This window comes from Uloborus diversus, chromosome 6 (genome assembly GCF_026930045.1).
Source record: "Uloborus diversus isolate 005 chromosome 6, Udiv.v.3.1, whole genome shotgun sequence".
Classification (NCBI taxonomy): Eukaryota; Metazoa; Arthropoda; class Arachnida; order Araneae; family Uloboridae; genus Uloborus; species Uloborus diversus.
In genome coordinates this window covers 94625940-94649252 of record NC_072736.1, presented here as the reverse complement: position 1 = coordinate 94649252, position 23313 = coordinate 94625940, and the positions used below count along the sequence as shown (strand labels likewise).

Genomic DNA, 23313 nt, shown 5'->3' with positions numbered 1-23313 from the left:
TGCATAACAAGGATCTGTGCAGAATTTTTCCCAAGGTTCCATTTTTTGTGAAAATCAAATAATTTTGTTAAAATTGAAATAATTTGAAACTCCAAATTTTATTCAAAAAGAATGTAGGGAGGGGGGTCATGGCGCAAGTTATGTCATAGAACTTGAATACAGGGAAGGTTTTTTAAGAAATTTCTTTGTTTTTCTGACAAAATATTCTTCTTCTGGGTGTTCGTGAGGAATTTGGGTTGGGGGGGGGGGGGCAGGAGGGATCCTATTGCTTTTGGGGAGATGGACACCCTAATGTATCGATATCTGTATACCATTCCAGGAAATTTGTAATTTAAGGCTTCACTCATAAAATAAGGAAAATACTATAACGAGAACAAGAGAGATTAGACGCATTTTGTCAAGGTTTTTTTTTTTTTTGCAATCTCTATGTGGAAAACCAAAAACTCAATCTCTAGGGTGAAAAAGAAATGAAGATTGATTTATAGAATTTTAATGAAGAAAAATCTAACTTTAAAATTAATAAGAAATTTGGATGTTGGTTACAAATTGCTGAAAACAAAAGTGAGCATTTTGAGGCACAAGCAGGGGTTGTTGTGAGTTCACCAAAAATACCCGAGAATTTTTAAGTAAAAACTGGAGAAGGGAGGAGTGTTATTTTTGAACTAAGACCCCTAATGCTTCTTAAATATTCATAACTTTATACATAACTACGTTAATCGCTATTGATAAACATATGAGACTCATTTCTTGTCTTCAGATATTTTCTCCAGTCAAAATATTGTGTATATGTTCTTTAAATTTATGTTATGTAAAATAAAAATATAACTACATAGTTAGGCATGCATACCATGTGTGAATTATTTACATAACCAGGAATTTTCGTATACTTATGAACCTAGTTTCAGTTAGGAAAATATTGGTGTCGGACGTAGAAATTTTTCTGACCATTAATTTAAGCATAACTAGTTTTTTGAAATTTAATTTAAATGATTATTTTTAATTGCATATAAAATCTTTATTTGCAGACAAAATATTTTGTAAAAATCTCCACTCAGTTTTACATAATATAAACTTTCATCCAATTTGGTGTCGGACGTAGAATTACAAAAATGCCTCATATGAAAAAATCCCTAAAAATTAAGTTTTGCAGTTAAAGTGCAATTTTGTTGTATATAATTCTTCTAGAGAGTTCTAAGAAGCATATTTTAGAGAGAGTATTTGAAAAATGCTACAATGTAAGTATCAAACAGCCATTCTTAAGTCATATAAAAAAAGTTACTCGTAAGCACATGGTCATAACAAACTGATTTGAAGCCTCAGAACTCTAATTAATTTTGCTTTTGCTGCATAATTTTGTTATTTCTATGCACTTCAGTTAATTACTTTTCCATTGATACCAAATTTGTGAGGAAAAGGTTATTTTGAAATTCTGCCACTTTTTTCCCTTTCCTGTGGAATTGCCCATATATATATATATATATATAATGTGTGTGTGTGTGTGTGTGTGTGCGTATTTGTATTTTAGACGAATTGAGTGCACAATTCAGTTTTATTTTAAATAATGTCCATTTTTACATTTGGCCGCATGCAACCTGCAGTCTATAGACTGAGTATTGTTAAGTATTGTTTCTGTATATTGCGATAACATAGCTACATCAACCTCATGGGAAAACCAAAGGGGTGTTTCCATGTTCACCATAGTGTCGGCGTTAAAAGGAAATACGTTGGGGTAAAAGGGAACATGATTGTCTTCTCTAACTGACAGTCAAAAAGTTTAATCTACATCAGCGTCATGGGTAATTAAAAGGGATGTTTTCATGTCCCCCATAGTCTCTGGGGCGAAAGGAAACACGTTGGGGCAAAAGAAAATATGATTTCAACTATAGCTGAAAAACAGGCAAAAAATCTAAATTTTAATACACAGTCACTCTCAGAGAGTGGTCTTGGACATAGTGTACACAATTTTATGTTTCAATTCATTAAGAAAACAGGTAAACATCTCAAGTTGAATCACTGAAATTCTGCTTCCTTTTACCGGTAACTTACCCTACCTTCCTTACTTTATTTTTCTATCAATTTATTTAAAATAAGATTAAAAAGCGATGGTAAAACAGACTCTTATTCCGGAGATTGGGCTGGTTAATTCAGACTTAATTCTCCGGTTGAAGAAATAGCTTCTATTAGATGCGTTCAACAAATAGCTCGTCTCGAAAAAAAGTCCTTTAGAAAAGGGTCACTCTTGTGGAGAATCGAATATCTTTTTCACGGGTCTTTTTCCCTTCACGATGGCGGAAGAAATATTCGGTCTTCTTTTATTGGAAGTACTTTGTTTCACGGATATTAGAAAAAATAATAGTGCTGTGCATTTTCCTCATGTTTTATCTTTTTTGTAATGATTTTTTTCACATTAACAGAAACATACCGAAATGAATCAACTACTTATGACCGTTCTCTGAATCTTTTACAAAGTATTATGATTCCGTTTTTTTTTTTATTTTATTTTATTTTTTTTTTGTGTGTGAAGATGAAAAAACTATAACATTACGAGAAAGAGAAAAATTTCAAGTACTTGCACTTACTTAGTACCTCTTATCCACTATTGATATCAGCTATTTCTTCGCAATATATCATTGTGTCTGCCTTTTTTTTATCACACTGGTAAAATTTTAAAATTGTTATCGACACAAAAGCAGTAAATAGGAACTAATAACCTAGAAACGAACCTAATTATGAACATAAAAGAAAAAAAGTAAGAGGCACATGTCTTTCAGGAAGCATTCATACACATGTTTCGGGGTTTCAGAGAACTCATTTTTTCAAAGCAAACATGAGATTTCGGATGTCAAGATATCCGATAAAACCTACTCTAATTTTGAAACTCCGAAACACGTGTATGGAATTTTCCTACAAAATTTGTGCCTTTTACGTTGTTTTTTTTTTCTTATACTTTTCATGCACATAGGTATTTACTCCTTTCTTAATTACAAAAATTTCTGAAGAAGTCTTCGTTTTTACGGGAACTACAAGAGACTTAAATGTATTAACTATAAATCGCATGAGACGTTGAATTTTTTAACATGACACTATGCGAAACACATTTTTCTTTTAGTTTTCATTTATACCTATAACAAAGGGAGGGGCACCTGAAAGTTAATTTGGGGATGAGAATCTGAGTTCTACTATTATTCGTTAAGGATGTTCAGCATTCAATATAATAGTGCTGAATATCTTGTTTATTCGAAAAAGAAGCCTTTCAAACTTCAAACTTAGCTTATATATAATTAGTAAACTCAGTATTGTGCCAGTGGCAAAATGGCCTATAATTGGTGAAAACCTTACCTGGAAGAGTCATAATACTGCGATTAGCCTTCACAGTGCTGCCAGGTAAGGTTTACCCCACCTATAGTAAGTAACACACCTGCCTGTGTACCACGTAGGTGCTCAGCCTTCGGTTTTTCACAATACCTGAAGTATCTAATGGTATATGACGTAACCGTACGTAGATGCAGATTTGCTTGATAGTTCTAAGACAACATTCTTTCTCCTATGCACTACCATCTCCAAAAACGCAGAGGCCAAGTAAACACAGGAAAGCTAAATCTTCTTCTATAGGAACCTACCAAGAAAAAAAGTTAAAGGATCACCTGAAATTAATATAAGCTGCAAAATAGGTCTTTTAATTGTTTAAACCAGTGTTGCCCAACCTTTTTCTGCCTGAGAGCTACACCTCATATTAAAATCATGTAAAATAAAGACAAAAAATTAGAAGTTTTGAAAGAGATTTTTGTATTTATATTATAATTTACATAAGTTGAAAAACCTGGATTTTATGACCACTTTACCCCAACTGACTTTATACATAATATGAACTTAAATTCCAGACTCCAATCACAGAAACAAGAAAACTAATTTTTATGGTTAGTCATTAGGACCCGTTTCAAAGAATTTTTATAGCGTAAGAAAATTTTCTTCAATGCATCTGCGTGCCAGATATTTCTGTCAAGAACGTTCGTGCTGCGGACAAGGCCAAAATATTTTCCTCGCTACTTTCGTTCCATTACCTGTTATCTATACCGTTAATCTACTTAATGATTCCTTTTTGGTTGAAAAAAAGTATTTTGCGGTATCTCAGATCATACAGTGTGGAATAACTCTAAACCATTAAAACGTATCGTGTTCAAATATTTATGCTTGAAAGAGCAAACTATTTTTGGGCGGCGATAAAGATTTGTAGAAAAACTTGGAATGGAGAATAAGATACTGAACGTTTTCTTAAGTATGCCAGAGCTGTGGCATTTTAAATGAGACACTTAATAACTGGATATAATATTCAAAATGGAAAAAATGTTTCTAACTTTTTCGATAGCTGTGAGTAATGAAGACCAAAAATGCATTTTTTACATTTCTAAGAGTTGATAAAAATCATATTTAGCTTAGTTGAACCCAATGCACATTTTCCGTTCTGAAAAGAGTTTGTTTTTCGACACAAAAATGCAAGATTTATTACTATTTATATTTTATAATTGTTATGATTACAAAAATAATAATTATAACTGCAGAAAATCATCAGTGCCCTTGTCGTTAGATTATGCGGCACGTAAAAGATCCCTTGGGTATTCCTTTGGCTTTGAATTTCCTCGGAAAAATTAAATTCTTAGTTTCGCATCAAAGAGAATTCAGGTGCCTCCAGCTGGTGGAAACTGGTCGTCAAAAACTACTTGTGTCATTCATCAGAGCCCTAATGGTGGCATATGAAAGACTGATGCCTTGTCGGGGAGCGCACTAGATCTGGTTATGGCTGAGTAGTCGCTTACACAGCCCCACAGGAAACAAAAAATATTATTATAAAAATTAATTTTTATTAATTATTATAAAGGAAAGTAAAAATAAGTAAGCAAAAATTAGAGAAACAATATTCATTTGTCGATTATGAAATGACTTAGACTCGTCTTCAATCTTTTCCCCGTGTGGAATTATGACACGTTCTTATTTTTTTTCTTCTAAAAACGTCTTCTACTGGAAACCGCTCGAACTGTGACTTTAAAATTCAAAAAATAAAGAGAGAGAAAACGTAGCCACATAACAAGTATTTCAAAACCAAAATTGGCTGGAGACTATCGTCAAAAAAGATTTTTCCAATAATTTTACATCGAATTAGATTTTAAATGAAACAATAATTCAAAACAATTTTTCAGCATAGTGTTTCCAATCGTAATTTTCATCATCAGTAAAAACAACCATTTATGTTCATGTAGAATATGATAGAGAATGTGTTCCATAATCAGTAAATGCAACTATTTGTTAATTTGATTTTCTTCTTCTTCTTCTTATTATTATTATCATCATTATTACTGTGTTACGATTATTATTATTATCATCATTATTACTACGTTATGATTAATACTATTATTATTATCATCATTATTACTATGTTACGGTTTATTATTATTATTATTATTATTATCATCATTATTACTATGTTACAATTATTATTATTATTATCATTATTACTATGTTATGATTATTATTATTAACATAATAATAATCATAACAATAATAATAATAATCATAACAATAATAATTATTATTAACATAATAATAGTTTTGTAGAATACTATAATGTAACATTACTTGTCAAAAAACTCAAATGCATAATTTTGTGCATTTAATATGAAACTTAATTCCACTATCTTCTCTGGGAGAAAGTAAAATATAAACTTCACATAGTTAAGTGTATTTTTATTTCAATTATTCGCTTTGGGTGTTTTCAAAAACACGACACTTTAAAAACACAAATAGAAAGAAAGATCGCGACTAAATGAATATTAAGCAGAATTTGATACTAAGCGAAATTTTTTAATGTGTTCTGATTTTATAGTTATCCTTAAGTATTTTTAATAGAAGTTAAACTGCACCTAGTGAACAAGCAATAGAGGAAAAGGTCAAAAACGGGCCACCACTTTCACTTTCAACTACTGATTTACCTGTTCACGCTAAAGGGATAATTAAAGTGCCAATAACTGTTAAAATTATTCATGAAGGTGATCTTAGGGTTCAAAAACCATTGCTCCAATTTTAAGTGTTTTAAAACTTCATGATGACGAAAAAAGGCAAAATCACACGTTTTTCAAGAGGTGGTCCAAAAACGGGCCTCATGAGGAAAACTATTTTATCTCTTAAAAATGAATAAAAAGCATGAACTTTTAATTAAAAATTTTATTCAATATTATCTTAGATATTTTATGAAAAATAAATATCATTTATTTCATTTTTTACTTGCAGAAGTTACAAATGTAGTAAACCTTTTTTTTTCATCCCACACACTCGGATGTTTAGCCTAGCAGCAGAGAATCCACACTTCTCTTTTAATGTCATCTGAAAAAAATCTGTCGGAAAGTATGCATACTACACAGGGTTGGCCGGATTGGACCCAATTGGGTTGGACCCAATGGGGTTTTTTTTTTGTAAAAAAACATTAAAAAAACCCATTATTTAGCCCACTTTTGGGTTTTTAAAAATTTTCTGAGAAGTTTTTTAAAAAATTAATCAATTTAAATACTTTCACAATTTAAACTTCTTTTTTATTTGTTCTTCACCACAGACAATGGACATAAAAATGAATTTTGAACTTTAATAGTATTTCTTAACTCTTAATGGCATTAAAAAAATAGTTCAAAGATTTTAAATAAATATATTTAAATTTTTTATTTAACTGGTCAATAAATAACTCAAATTATCTTGACTAAGTCCTGTAACGTCTGATTTTCTCAATATTTGTAGATTATACAGAGAAAACTACTCTAGCTAAAAGGCTTTCATTTGAATTATTTTCTGCAAACCAACACGTCACAAATCTCGAATAAACAAGAAATATCTTTTAAAAATTAACTTAACAGGTTTTACAAACGGTCGGACGGAAAACAGAATAGGATGTACAGTATTTTCATTATCTTACGAAAAAGTTTAATATTTCTTACTCTGTACAAAGAAATAGAAAAACGGGCAACATAAAATTCAAAGAAATGTCTTGATTAAGCTGGAATTCAGTAAAAAGGGATTTAAACTACTTGAGGTTCTACAGTTGGTTTGCATAACAAAATGAAATACAATAAAGTAGAATTCAAAAAAAAAAAAATGTAGTAATTAAAAACGAACTAACAAACAATAGATTTTATCACTCGAGTAGTATCTTCGCCTTAACTGTTGACAATCATGGAAACTAAAAAATCTGAAACTTCACCATTCCTGGGTTTCATCGTCTTTTATACTTTTCTTCAGAAAACGCTGAATTTTTGAGCATTTTTTACCCCAAGACAATTTTTGTGCTTTGTCCATATACTTACGCTACAATATGCTACAAGTACCCACGTTCTCCCCAAAAAGAGACAAGAATTTTTGAGCTTTTTTTACCCCAAGACAATTTTTGTGCTTTGTCCATGTACTTACACTACAATATGCTACAAGTACCCACGTTCTCCCCAAAAAGAGACAAAAAAACCCACATTTCTTTTAAAAAACCCAGCTTTAGTTGGGTTTTTTTTGGGTTTTATTTAAAAAAAACCCAAAAAAAACCCTGGGTCCATGGGCTTTTTAAAAAAACCCCGGGTTTTTGCCAACCCTGATACAACATTGCCATCATCAGATTTATCAAAAACAAGAATTACCAACTCGTCATCCTTGTCGTTGCCATAAGTAGGAAGATCAGGGTTGTGTAATTTCGAGTCCGACTACAGTCGTTATGATTTCCTTATTGACTTGCTGGCTTGACTTGAAGATTTTAGATGTTTTCTCTTTCCACGAGCAACTGATTCCCTACTCACAATTTTCCGGCTGTTGTTCAATATACATTCCACATATTTCGCTAGTTCGTCTTTGTAAGGTCATCTAGTGATGATGAAAGTCTTGGCACTCTTGCGGCCAGGATTGTTCTTTTTCTTCGCAATAGTGGGAATTGGAGATATTTCATATGAATTGACGGGTTTGGATGTTGAAGTCAAAACTTTCAAGTATCGAAAACAGCGTGGTCTAAAAACGGGCTACCAATGGTGGTCCAAAAATGGGCTAGCCCGTTTTCGAACCCCCATTGGAAGCACGCTTTTACACCACGCAGTATTTTAAGTTTATGGTGTACTAAACCATTACTAAACAAATCAATCCTACTTTGTTTTAAGATAAAAACCACTTTTTTTACTGTATAAATTAGAAAGATGAAAATTATCTTGTACAAGCTTCAAGAAAAGTTTCGAGTTCTTCAAAAACGAATGTTTCTTATAAAACAGTTCCTGACAAAGCACGTGCTTTAGCTATCAAAGTCATTTGCTTACTACGCTTTTGCCTCTTCTTGTTGATTCATTCGATACCATTTTTTGACTGCGCACAACCCCCTTCCCTCTAAAATCAAAATTTATGTTTGATCATATTAACTACTTTAAGGGATTTTCTTGTGTTATTTATGTCAGAAAATAAAAGATACGGGTCATTCTCACGAAATCAGTAAAAATCATGTCTGACATCTTTTTATCAATTTTATTAGATCCCTTTAAGTAATCGCAATTTTTTTTTTAACTTCATTTAATTTTTTATAATCAAGTATCAGTGTTTTTTAAATAAGTCATTTGTTAAGGGCTTTAAATATATGTTTTGAAACTAGAAGCAGAAGATTTCAATGTATCAGCTTAAAATTCTTAGGACTTAAAATATGATTTACAGTGTTGACTGCAACAACCTTGCAAAAAAAATTTTACAGAAAAATAATTGTAGCGAGACAACTTGGAAAAGCAACTTCCCATAGAACTTAAGGTTCATATTGTCCATCTGCAAAATTGCGGTACCGGTCAGTCCAAAAGTTATTTGTTTCTTTTTAGCCTACTTTCCCACTAAAAGTCAGAAAAAGAAGAAAAAAGCATGAAAGAAGGCTCTAATGCATCTTAAAAATATCGCGAAAAAAAACAAAACAAAAATAAATAAAATAATTAAATTAATATCGAAAAGTTAAAAATTGGAAAGTAGGGTATTGAGATGGAGAAAAATGTCTGTCGGTCTGTCTGTCGGTCTGTTGGTCCGTCGGTCTGTCGGTCTGTCTGTCGGTCTGTCTGTCTGTCCCCCGTAATAACTTTTGAATGAATAGTCCGATTCGAACAAACTTTTTTTCTTCGAATGATCTCGGCAAGTACACCTCATTCCCATATTTCACTTTTTGATTTGAACTATTTTTTGTTCAATTTTGAACAGTTCAAAAAACTTAACATTAGCGCCTACGGGGAAATTGAAGGCGATTCCGAACTGTGAGGCGAATTTGCTTCAAACAAACTTTGTAGGAAAAAGCTTTTGATAAAAAACTTGTATATAAAATATCTTTTTGATTTGAATAATTTTCCGCTCAATTTTGAATAGTTCAAATCCCCTAACATTTGCGCCTACGGGGATACTGAGAATCAATGTAGATTCCGTACTTGAAGGCGGATTTACTTCAAACAAACTTTATTGGAAATAGCTCTTGACGCCAAACTCCAGACTCCGAATCTGAGAATTTAGGGGCACCTGACTCCGACTTCGACTTTTGTGCCCGACAATTAATCGAACTCCGACTCCCTGACTTCGACTCTGACTTCGTAGCTTTGGCAAAAATTTATACACGGAGAACAAATGACTGAGTCCGATTCTCGGATATTCGACTCCGACTCCTTTATCTCAAAATGAGATTGACTCCGACTCAAACTCCGCAGCTATGGTTTTAACTGCGAAATAATTATTGTTGATATGACTTTTTTTTTTTTCATGCTAAAGTTTTAATTTAGGTATTTAGTTTTCGGGGAATCAACTCGAAGTCATTTATGTTTCTACATAAAGATATGCGCAGACGATTATTATTATTATTATTGTTTTTTTTTTTTTTTTTGACAATGAAAAGTATTTCTTTAAGTTGACATTATATTGTTTTTATTTATTTTGCTAAGTGCATTAATTCATTTAAAAAATTATTTTTGGCAACAAGGGAAAAAGAAACGATTTTTTTTTGTTTTTGATATGATGTATTTATTTTAATGAGCTTAATAATTTTAATTATTATTTTTTCGTTTTGAAAGCTGTTAAAGATTTTTTTTAATGGAAAAAAGTGTATTAGCTGCTTTGTTTAAAAGGTGCTGCTATTTTATTTGTTCGTATTTTTTTTATTTTATTTGTTTATATTTTTTATTTTTTACGCATCTAATTTTTTTAGATGAGTGAGGAATATTTCATTCCTAGAAATTAGCTTAAAATATTAAAAAAGTATGTTTGAAACAATTTGTGATTTTAGCTATTTTTGAGAATATTGATCAGGTACTAAAAAGTAGTATGGGTATACGGGAAAGTAGGCTCGTATAGCTCTAGACTGAACTTCTTGTTTGAATGTCCACTCTGTTTGTTACATTTGCGGAAATGATTTTAAAAACTTTTTATTTTTGTGACAGCAAGCATAAACGTTTTTTAATCATTGTTTTATTTTGTGCTCCTTCTGTAATAGTAACGCGTCTTTACGCGCAGACCATTGATACTTTGTTGTACACAAACCGATGGGGATTCATTACAAACTATATGATTAGTTGGTGGAAATTATTAAGATTGATTCAAAAAAAAAAAAAAAAAAAAAAACTAAGTGTCTCTACTGTTTTTTTACTATCCGCGCGATAATAACCAATACCTGAGGCAAACAAATTTTCGTTTTAGATCAATTTGCTATGAATATACATACTTTTTTCAAACAGTAATTAACCTTCTAAACACTGGATCAAAAAACAAATATAATGACACAGCTATCATTATGACCACCCCATATGTTTTACACTGGTGTTTTAGTCCCAACTGCACTTTATACTATGAAAATATAGAGATGGACAAAGAACATCGACTTAATTGCTCTTCTACAATGGTGTGCCAGGGTGATGATGATGCTGTCATGTTTTGAATCGTTTTACGTTTTCTAATTGCTTTGTTGTTGATACTTTTACTGTTTTTACATTTTAAAAATTGTTATCATAGTTTCTCTAATTCAATTTATAGCTCCAATCTCATGTATCTACGATACATGAAGGTCCATAATGTAAAATCAAGTGATTTTGCAAAAAAAAAAAAAAAAAAAACACTAGCGTTTTATACAAGATTCTAGACAAATACTGTCCTTTAACTACAGTCATAACTCTTTGGCTCGTTAAAACTATTGATAGTTTAATCACTCACAGATATTATTATCATGTTTTAAATTTATTTGATATCGTCTTTTCGTATTTACCTGCATAGTTATATAAATTCCCGCTCATTTGCTAATACTCTTGAGAACCCTAAAGAATTTGGCGCGTAAGTATGTGTAATTAAACTCTTTACCCGCTCAGTGTTGTCTTGAGTACGCGGAGGTATTTTCTAATAACTGGCAAATAGCGGCCAAGCCATCAACATGAGAAACAATTAGGCACCATTACAGGCTAATTTAACGACTGTAATGACGCCATGATATAATCTTTTACGCCTATTATGGAGCATTACCGAACACGCAGTGATTATGCATACCTAAGTTAATTTACTGGCTTCCCGTTTCCGAAAAATATGAAGCAATTTTCCAATTTCAGAAGCACATTTTCTATTTGATGGAATAATTAGAATCGCTTGCATTGCAATTACATTTTGCTGAAATTAAAAATTCACTTATTTCGAAAGCTACTTTGAACTTTTATTAAATGGGAGGTAATTTCAGCAAGTGTTTGGTGATTTTGTTTTATTTCATTTTATAGTCAGGAGAAGCGCATAAATTTATGCATATAAAAGTGAAAAAGATGAACGCGCCAGAAAACAGATACAAAATAATGTATTCGAATAAGTCCTGTGTACCAAAAATAAACCTTCTAATGAAAATTTTGCGACAAAATTGCATATTTTATGGCAAGAGGGGTTGATCCAAAATAAACACATATTTTTGGGATATTGAGGCAAACGTGCTTCTTATAAGAAGAAAAAAAAATCAAATTATCAATGCTTATTAAAACACAATTATTAATTCAGATATTTCCACAGATATCCTTAAAATTTCCCTAATTTTAATTGCTATTTATAACTTTTATTCGATGGAAAGTACTTTCAGCAAGTGTTCGGTGAAAGTTTTATTTTATTGCGTATTCTGGAGGAGCACACCAGTTTATGTATACGAAAGTGAATAAAATGAACACACCAGAAAAGAGATACAAAACTATGTGTCTGAACAAACGCGGTGCACAAAAAACGCATTTGTAAATTAATTTTTTTTTTTACAAAATAACGCATCTTTTATTATAAATGATGTGAAAGAGGGATTGTTCTCTAAATTAAAATACACAAATACTAAAAGTCGTGAGTCATAAGTGCTTATTTAAGACATTATAAGAAAGTAACTTTAAATTATCTATACGTTAGGAAATACATTATGCGTTCCGATATTTTCACAGAAATTATTAATCATAAACATATTTGTGAATTCTTTATGATGAAAATGGAACTTACTCTTCTTTAGTCCGAAAATAACTTTTTGAAATCAAAAGGACAATTAATAAAAAATTAAACGTTTAAAAAGTTTTTTTTAAATAGGTCTGCCAATAGGTCTCATTTAATTTGCATACATATTTTTTATGTGGCACATCAATTGACGGGTCACATTGCCGTTGTATTTTGATGCCCAATTTTCTTATAGAGAAAATGAGAGTCGGAGGAAAAGGCGTTTGTGTAAGAAATGATGAGTGCAAGTGTCGCTCAGAGAAGAGACTTTGTCTGAAAAATTGAAATTTAGAATGCATTTGAGTAATTTTTGGGAATCTTTGCACAAACCTATTTTACCATACCATCTTGAAATTAGAAAAAATATTACAGGAGCTGTAGTAAGTTTCGATCGTGAAGTATTTAAAAAAAATGACAATAATGAAGTTTAAATTCATTACAAAAAAAAAAAGGAAATTTCACAGTTCCTGATTTTTGTTTCAGTTATCTGGTTAAAAGAGATACCATTGCGTATAAAAAATATCTTTGCATAAATAAAATTTATTTAATACAATATAAACGTTTTAGAATGTCAACTGCTTACATTAAAGTAAAATGTGGAAAGCCTTTTAAAATGGAAATTATCATGATATCGTTCGGCTTCAAGAATATTAAACGAGATGATTTCAAAAGAAAGTAGTCGGAAGACCGTTTCTTCCATTAAAAAAAAAAAAAAAAACATTTTCTAGCCAAAAAACATAAATATTTGTTTTATGGATTTTATATTTTTTCTTGTGTTTAGTGGAATATTATGGCGTTTCTAATAAAACTTTATTTCTAATTATTTCATTTCGGCTTTTAAAGAATTTCACGATTTCGTTCTTAGACGTGGCTTCTTAAAATTATTTTCAACCACATTTTAAATTGAATAGCACATAGATTAACCCGGAACACACGTAAATATTAATGAAACCATTTTTGAGTTTAACTTCCCTTAATTTTCCATAAACATGAAAGGAAAATGAAATACTTTTGTTACGACTTGTGACTTAGCATCGAACTTCATGATAAATTAGGATTAGTATTTCACGTGATGCGTTAATTGTCGATATAAATATAAGATATTTAAAAAAAGGGTTTTGATTTGTCTGTTGACGATTTTTTCTGACATACAGTCTTTCAATTTTAAATAATCTTCAGTTGATTGATTTTTCCAAAATAAAGAAACTTTGTTGGTGTGATATATTTAAATGAAAATTTAAAACTAAGTATTCTAACGTAAGATATAGTTCTAACTCAAATCAAATAATCACAATTTCTTTTGCAGTTGGAGGTTTTGCAAGAATTCTGTTTCTCTGCTAAACAACACTGTCCGCGTGGAGATCCTGGACCTCCTGGGAATCCAGGTGAGTTTTTTATCCCTCTTGCAGTTTAATTTGCAGGATGAAGTATAGAGTAAGTCGAGGTATTACGTCTCGCCCGGGTAAAACGCCTCAGTAACTGCACTTCACGATTTCAGCGATAGAGTGTGCCTGTGTCGACTCTTTCAAGAGTGATTTGTGTACAAAACAGTTTTACGCGTACACAACAGTCATTTTCAGCAAGTTTTTACAAGTAATTACAGCTTTATAGCCAAGTGAAAAGTAAAAAAGACAATTTTTAACGCAGTTTATAACCTTTTGCATTTTTGTTTTGCTAGAATAAAATTGATTATGATTTTTCATTTGCTACTATATATTATGATTTGTATTAATTTAGTAAAGTAAAAATACTCTTTTCTTATTATAACAAATTTGGTTATTTTACCTCAAGTGAGGCATATTAATTGATGGACTGGCGCAAATTGTCTGACTTTCTCCGCAAAGCTGCATTTCTTCTTCTTTTTTTTGGCAATAAAAAAAATTGATTTGTAGTAGTATTATTATCTTTATCTTTTTTTTTTTACAATTTTTTTTAAAATTCTGTTTACTTGGGACGTGATACCAGGACTATGTGGGGCGTGATACTTACTATATGCTAAAATTTTCTTTTACTTTACGTAACAGTGGATTACTTTAGAGTCGTGGGTATGAATACGAGGTAATTTAAGAGAATATATTATTATATAAGCAAAAAAATTTAAAAAAAAAACATTTGTGAAATTATATTGATAGCAAAAATTTTAGATACACGCTTACTTCCAGCTTTCTACTGCCAAATCTAAGTAACCATCCACTTGAATATGTTTAACCCGAGGCATCTCAACTAACAAGTGTTTGTCATATCTTTTAAATTGGAATATGCCAACAAAAATTCACAAAAACTCGTAATAGTGTATACTCTTTTGCAACAAACAACTTTTTATACAAAACATTACTGTTAAAGCATATTAAAATTGTGTTTTGAGTTCAATGTTTTAAAATAATTTTTAGATATGGTTGCAGATCTTTGCATGCTACTACTGTAGTTTTAAATTTTACAGCTGAATTACGGCATTTTTACGGTAACTTTTGCATCGCAGTGTATATGTATCTTTTAAAAACAAATCTGTGTAGTTAAAACCTCTTTACTGTGGGAACTTCTTCGCCAAAAAAGGTCATTTTATGCGTAAACATTTTGAAGAGAAATGTTCACTTCCCAGCAATGCATTTGGTTCCGGGACCTCCTGGGTTGCTACTTCTTTCGTTTTACAAAGGAGCTTCTGCTTGATCAATCAAGCCATTATGGGGATCCAGCGTGCGATAGTTTCTAAAGAGTGGGAGGGGACGCTGTCCCTGAGGTGCAAGGGGTAGGTTGAGGATGACAGCTGGAATGTATTCATTTGGCTTTCTCTTTTCTTAGGTTTGTTCTGAACACCATTTTGAAATTCTCCTAGCTTCAAAAGGACCTCTAAGCATTTTACTACGAAATTTCGAAATATTTACTTATGCTCAGACAGACGTTATATTTTTTGTAAATTCTAGTCAACTAGTTTAGTTATTGAAATTTGCTGTTCAACTTTTAAAACTGCGCAATTAAATCAATTTAATTTAAAAATTAAAAAAATAAGATTTTAAAAAAGAAACAAAAATTGATGGAAGTTGAAATAACTTTCCCTTACCACAAACTTTAACATGAAGTTCTTTATAATCTATGGACAATTAGATTGCTTATTAAAACTGCGAAGCTTAGTATTTGCTACATGATTATATACTGTGATAAGCAATGTTATTTTATTTTTTTACAAACTAACGGTTTATAGTTTTGCTGCATAAATTTTAATATGGTAGCCAAAAGCTGGGGCATTAACTTTCATTACGTATGGCTTGAGTCAAACCCATTTACCTGGGTGTGCTAATGTTTCCTTGGCTCCAACCAACTTAAAACCAAAGTTTTCTAGCAATGAAATTCAGACTGAAACATTTATAATTTATCAAGTTCTATATTAATAATTTCAAGCCCGTAAAAAATTCAACAGCAATTTTATTTTTGTTAAACGATAAACTTGAATGCTTCGTATATGTTATATTGTCATTCGGAACCGACGTCTACAACAAATTTACAATTGAAGAAGAGTTTGTTTACAAAATGTAACTGTAGATGGGACAAACCTAACCTGGTAGCATTTTGAAGACTGAGCAGATCCTAATGACAACATCACGACGCTGTCAGGTTAGGTTTACCTCAACTGTAACTGAAATCAAAATCATATGCAGGATCCGACTAATATATGGGGAGAGAGGCGTAGATAGACTTTGATGCTCTCCTCCCCCCCCCCGCAAGGTTTTTTAAAAATTTCACCATAGAGCTTATTTTTCTGAACGTACTCCCTCATACCCCACCGCACCGCGGGGTTGCGGGGGTGCCATGTGCGCCATTGGCTAAATCAAAATCGTAGCCACTTGAGAGCATTTTAAAAGCAGGAGCCGTAGGCTACGTCCTAGTTCCCCAGATTGTAATTCTGATTACGCCAGTGACTAACTACTATAATACCTAAGCACCAAATTGATTTTTCTTTCAACCTTTTTTGACCCGCGGGCCGGCAATATCTTTTTAAAAGAACTCCCAGACCGGTCAGTTTTTTTCTTCTCTTCTTTATTTATTTATTTTTTTTAATATGAAAAAAAAAGAAATTAACTCGCAGAACCTGAAAAATCTGCTAAAAAAACTTTTGGACCGGAGAATCCCCCCCCCCTTCCCTCCCCCATCTTTTCTTCTTATTTTTTGTTTTTTTTTCTCAAAAAAAAAAAAAAAAAGTAAATACTAGACTCGCGGATTGTTGTGGAAAAAGTTAGTGGGCAGCTGAGTTTTTTTTTGCTTTTTTACTACATATTAAAGATTTGTTGCAAAACATTTCATAGCAAAGGTTGTAGATAGCTAATTGTTGTAACAACTATCCATAAGTAAGTGAACATTTGAGAAAAATCAGACAATTTTGAAAATTAATCACCAAATTCATGCAAAAACCGTTACATAGGATATTATTAGACTTTTATATTTATTTCTTTATTTGTTTTTGAATAAAGAATTTTTAATTTGTTTACTTCATAGCTGCGTCGCCCAGGCTTCACTCGGTCTACCTCGAAAATAAAAGTAATGTCAAACGATCAGGCTAAAAAATATAAAAAATCTGCAAAATTTCCTGACGAAGCGAGGAAAAGTTACCAAAATAGAAAATTTTTAAATTTCCCAATTATTGAAAAAGCCACAAAACAAAACGCAGAATTTTATTCGTTCATATTCGAGGAAAAAAAAAACGGCAAGAGATCCCTCTTCTCAATGATTTTCTTCACGCTACTAATTTTAATAAAATCATTGTTCAGCAATGACCGTAAGCAGCAATGAATTTCAAATTGAAGGCTTACTTACATTTTAAGATTGAAATTAGTTAAAAACAGTTGTACACTCACGTTCTTATCACCTTGAGACATTGGAACAAATGATGCAGAAAAATCAGAGGTTTCCATGGATGTTTTATTCTAATTTTGGTGAGCATTATTTTGCCCTCATATTATAGAAAAAAGCCATTTTGGGATCTTATTATTTGAATTCAAACGGTTCGGTTCTTTTTTTGGCGTTCGAAAACCCCCTTACGTTCTTTCGTGGGTGCTCAATTACCTCCCTGCCAAATTGTTCGAGATCCAACGTAAACTGTGGATTTGTATAGGGAGCCATACACACACATATATATATATTGAATGTTTTATTTATTTAGATTTTAAATCGAGGACGAGCAAAAACCCCTGAGGACCGGCAAATTTTCCTTCGGACGGTACCGGTTTACACAACCACCAAGAGAGAATCGCTGTTCTAAACTTATAAACAATATAAGCAGGAGAGGGGAGGGCCCCCAAATAAAGATGGTGACTAGCGACTCAAGTATCGTTGTCGGATCGTGGTAGTACGTATTCTTTCGGCGGAGATGGGGGGGGGGTGTATTTTGCTATTGCGATACAACCTATTACAAAAAAAAAGGAGAAATCCCGTTGGGCATTAACTCTAAACCCTCTTGCTATCTCTCTTCGTACTGTCATGTTTTTTGATACGCAACTTTTCTACAATGATACGATTTTTAAACTGTTAATAAAATGCTTTGAAATAATGATGATTAATAGCAAATCCGGGAACATAAATGTGCTTGATTTGTGACAGAGGACTTTGACCTGGGTTTCGTGGAGGGTTTCCACAAGTGAGAAAGAAATTGGAATGTCTAAAAATAGATTTTTGTTCCGTTCAAATGTGTTCATTTATCTTCATTCAGTTAATCATCGCTAAAGAAAAAATGTAATAAAATAACTTTTCTTTTTTATTTGTGAAAGGCCGCAGATAATCCACCCACGAATAATCGGAGTTTACTGTACTGAAACATATTGGGCTCGCAGTATTTATCAGGTTGCAGACTTGTAGATTTCAACTATTATTCCTGACGTAAAAAAATGCTTTGGAAAAACCAAAAAAAAAACAGTTACAGGAGATCAGAAGATTCTTCGTCATCAGAATAAATACTATAATCAGAGCTGTCGTTGGTCGAATAATCTGTGTCTGACATCATGAAGCATATAAGTATTCTCTAAGAAGAAAATGTTCTAAATGCATCGAGAATGTTCAACAAAGAATGAAGTCCTTCTCGTTGTAGATACATCAATGTAGCTACTGTGAAGTGCGCATTCTCAGCCATTATACACCTCATCAGACATTGCACCCATGAAAAGCACGAGCAAAGAATTATTCCCCTTTCAAAAGAAAACCTGAACTATTGTAGAAGAATCAACATGGGAATTCGTGCTTGAACGAGCATTAGAATCTAGTTTCTGTGGTTAGAATTAGTACTCGAAAAATTCTGGGTTGTGTTTGTATATGTTTAAACTAATGCATATATAATATACGTGTATATATAAGTAAGAGGGGAAAGCATACATTTTAGTATTTTTATCCTTTCTTCTTTCAAACTATTGAAGTTTGTTCTTATTTCTTAATTTTTCACATTCACGGCTAAACGTCCCAAATGACGGTGAAAATTTGATCATGATAAAAACTAAATTGCTTGAAATCGGTTGAAGTCTTTTATTCGCATCGCATTCTAAGCCTTTCTGAATAGATATCTTTTTAAGGTGCAAACAGCTCACACACTCGTGTTGTATTTTCTACCTTGTCACTCTATAATAGTAAAAGTGATGCGATGTGATAACTTACTTTTTAAATCTTATTTTTTTTTAAAGGAAAAACAGGAAGAGAGAACATATTGATTAGAAGGAAAACTACTAGCCTCAACTTGGGTTTTGGGACCACAAAAAGCAACAGCATAAGTAAAGGTGGTTTTGAACGAGTTTACATTACAATATGCATTATTTTTACAATAGAAATCCAAATATTTCGAGGGGGGGCAGCATCTCTTTCCCTTAAACTACATCATTGCAGATTGATACATTTAATTAATTCACGTTTTGCCGCGATTTTACATTTTTTTTTTTTTTTTTTTTTTTTGCACTACGTTTAGTTTACACAAACTAAAACGCCGCACAAGTTTAGATTCAGCTGACTCTTTGTAATAAAAAAAAAACGTCCTACTAGATTCTCTCTGTGTTTAAACATTTTTATAATCGACTAGTATGGGGGACAACTGCTCCCTTTTCTTTCAAAAGAAAAGGTTCTTATTATTTTATAAAAATTAAAAAATGTAGCATCGAATTGAAAGAAGTACCATATGACCCGGACATTTTAACAGAAGGTCAGTTAGTCAATAATGACGTTAAAATTAAATTTTAGAAAAGGTCACTTGTGAGGCACCACCTACCTCCCCCCCCTCCCCCCCCGTATCTCCAACTTTTTTGTGCACCAGCTGCTTATGTTCTCTCTAATTATATCTTTATCTCTCGCACTCCTGCAAGGAAAGTGACACAACTCAAAATTGGAGAAAAACGTACTAGATATTTATTTTAAATCTAAATTTATTGCTCTTTTTTTGCCAACAAAACTCGCACAATACTTCTGGCCTATGTCGAATTTCTCGAATAGGGAAAGAATTTTCGACCCCGCAATGCGATATAATTTCAAGTCGTCAGGATGCATCCTACCCCTCCTAGGAGCTCTGAAACATTCAACTGAAACACCCTGAATATATTATAATTCATCATGTTTCTGTGTAGTTTTTTCCGGTCGAGCTTTACTTAGGTGTATGAGAAGCGTTTCGCAATTTCACCTTAAAATAATTAATATTTTCCTTTGAAAACATTTGCATAAAAGGTGCAATATGTAACATTTTTCTTTTTTAAATAAAAACTTGAAGCACTTGGTGATTTATAAGTTTATAAGTTTAACAACGTTTAAAACAGCAATAATTTGCAGAAAAATGTTGCAGAAAAAAGGGGATTGCAGTGAAGAGGAGGAATGCAATGAGAAACTTGTAATATAAGAAGATGTGAGCTTTGGATATAATGAGTTAATCAGGACATCCAATAAAGCTCGTACCTAAGTTTAAAAAAATTTTGCTATGAAAAAGGTCTTTCGTGCCCCCTCCCCTTTTCCCGAAACATGTGACTGAAGTTTTTGGTAAACTTGTGCTACTTCCAAAGTTGTTGATTTTTCCCCCATTTACTTTTTAATTAAGATATTTATTTATTTCATAATAGGAAATTTATTAAGAACTTGACGGAAAGGCATTATGTAGAGAAAAGAAAAGCGCAGAACAGATATACGTATAGCAAGTTAGAATTTTATCTTGAGAGGGGTTTGTCGTAACAGTTCGTAAATAAATATATTTCAGAAGACTTGAATTGCAAATATCAGTCCACGTTTAGGATTAATTTTAAGTGATAAGTGTTGTAGACATCTCGAATGTTTAGGGGAGTATTCTGAACACATTGAATTTGCTCTAAAAACCCTTCATACTTCCTTTTCAAGAGTTGATAAAGCAAAAGGGCTTCGTGATGGTATTACATACTTCATAAAAAATAATTTAATTAATGGAAAATATGCATTTTATACCAATAAGCTCGTACCTTTTTTGCTTTGAAAAACGGGCGGCTTGTAACTCCAAAACAGATGTCGGCATTGTTTTTTTTTTGGGGGGGGGGACTTTGCATTTTTTTAAAACCAAAATGGTGCTTATATTTCATTATTTAAAATCGCTTGTAAACATGTTCTTTTTTTTGCACATGTTTTTGCAAATACTAAAATTTAATTTTACGGAACTGTGTTGTGTGACAAGAAAATTTTCCTCTCAATTCTTGATTTAGCGCAAAAAATCGGAAAGAATTAATCATCAAAAAATAAGATACATGACATAACCCACATTATTAGATTAAGTTTATATTTCATCGGACAATGGTGTCACTTAGAGTTCCCACGTTAGAGTAGCTAGTGCCATGAACTTTCATTTTATAAGAGAGATTAAATTTATGATATTTTTGAAAAAGTATCATTGACAGATTATTTATAATTGAACAGATTAATTAAGATTTTATGCTGGCACGCTAGTTATACTTTTATATTTATTTCAGACTAAGATTTCTAATCCAGATCTTTTTGTATTTGATAATTAATTATAATGAAAACTTCATTTTCAGCATTTTGCGAGAATATTTACTTTTAGTACCAAATTGTAATCTAAAAATACACCATTTCTGAGCACACATCCATTTCAAGCAGCGTTAAGATGAACTTACTCATAGCTCTCGTACACGTGCGCCTGTCCAGTGAGCGGAAATAAATGACATCGACAACTGACTCTCCACCTACTCGCGGTTGCTCCTTTTTCGGAATTTATCTTAAGACACCCGCGGTTAGTTGCTTCGAGTACTGCAGGAAAGTCCACTGCCCCTACTCAAGGGGCTCGGGCTACACAGTTAAAGGCACATAAACCTCACCCCGAGCTCAGCTCGGGTTACGCAGTTAAGAGGTTAAGCAAAAAAAAAGTTGTGTTGACTACTTCCTTGTTTGTCGATTAAAAAACCGATGTTGTGTAATAACCCAAACGAATGGGTTATTAAAACATTATTGTATGCTTTAACAATTTTTTTTTTCAAAAAAAAAAAAAAAAAAAAACAATCTGTGACATGATGGCACCATAGGGTTTTTTCTCATACAGTGAGACGGTATCGACTTTATTTAAATGTAATTCATTTTAAAACACCTAAAGAGATTATCGAACATTAATTCGGTGTTTTTGGTACAAAATATCATCCGTTTGCTCTATTACATTCGCTTAGAAAAAACTGTGTACGGTAAAAAAAAGAAAAAAACATAAACGCGATATTTATTAGAAAACAAAATCAGCGGAGACATTTTACATCATCATTAACTCACTACCTGTTTCAAATAATGCTCTATTAAAATTACAATCAACTATACACAAAAATACGCACGCAAACTCAAAAAAAAAATAATTATTAAAGATTCAAAACCTAGCACTAAAATATCCAGTGTATAATTAGAATTCAAATAGTTTAACAACCTGAGTTTTCTGCTTGAGTTAACACAGTATGATATTCATTAGTATAAATTTAAATAATTCGAAACTTGAGCTAGAGAGCAAAAGCTTTGATACTAAAATAAATGAATAATTGTATAGCAGTAATAATTATTCTTTGCATTTTAATTCGTAAGAGAAAAAGTTTATAGATGAATGAAATGCAGAAAATTTAGTTTTGTTCTGCTTATTATCTTTGTTTGAGTTCAGTTAAGGAGAATAAGTACTTTTAAATTATGTTTCCAAAATAAACTAAAGCACTTAAGGCTGCAAGTAAGCCAGTTCTCTTCTTGTTATGCAACAACCCGAAATAAGAAAAATCTAGCATTATGTGGCAAAAAGTGAAGCTGTTATGAAATTTGAGCTCCAACGGATTCGAAATATTGAAAAAGTAAACAAAAAAAAAAAAAAAAAAACTCTATTGTATCTAAATTAGCTCAAACGTTTCTATAAAAAAAAAAGAATACTTTTAAGCTAAAAATATGCTTGCTTTTATTACTGAAATATTGAGTGAAAGAATTTTGTTGACAGCTTATAAAACTTAAAAAAACCATATTGAGTTTTAAAAGCTTATGTTTCAAACGATAGTGTTTTCTTTGACGATTCGTTAGTAAATCTAATAAGTTCTCTTTTTTTTTTTTTAACACCTAAAAGGGACGGAAAAAGAAAAAATATTTTTAAAATGTTTTCTTTTCATTTTTGGACTGTTGGGAATCAGTTAGGAAAAAGGTAGATAGAAAGAAGTAGATTTTTTCTAAATAACGTGAGTTGGTAATGAAAGAGATAACTTAAAATTATTCAAATTTAAATGTGTTAATAAGAGTGTATATATGTATGAGGTACTTACGTAAGAAATTAGGCTGAAATGACGAGAAAGGGGAAATTTATATAACATTCATGCATAAAACAAA

The 23313-nt window shown here is 31.7% G+C and overlaps 1 protein-coding gene across 2 annotated transcripts in view; it reads left to right on the top strand.

Moving 5' to 3' along the window:
- Positions 1–23313, top strand: part of LOC129223869 (uncharacterized) — a 187240-nt gene that overhangs the window by 86536 nt on the left and 77391 nt on the right. For both annotated transcript variants that reach the window (XM_054858235.1, XM_054858234.1), the window contains exon 2: positions 13805–13883. In XM_054858235.1, coding sequence (XP_054714210.1) covers positions 13805–13883 — 79 coding nt within the window. The remainder of the gene's footprint in view (positions 1–13804; positions 13884–23313) is intronic.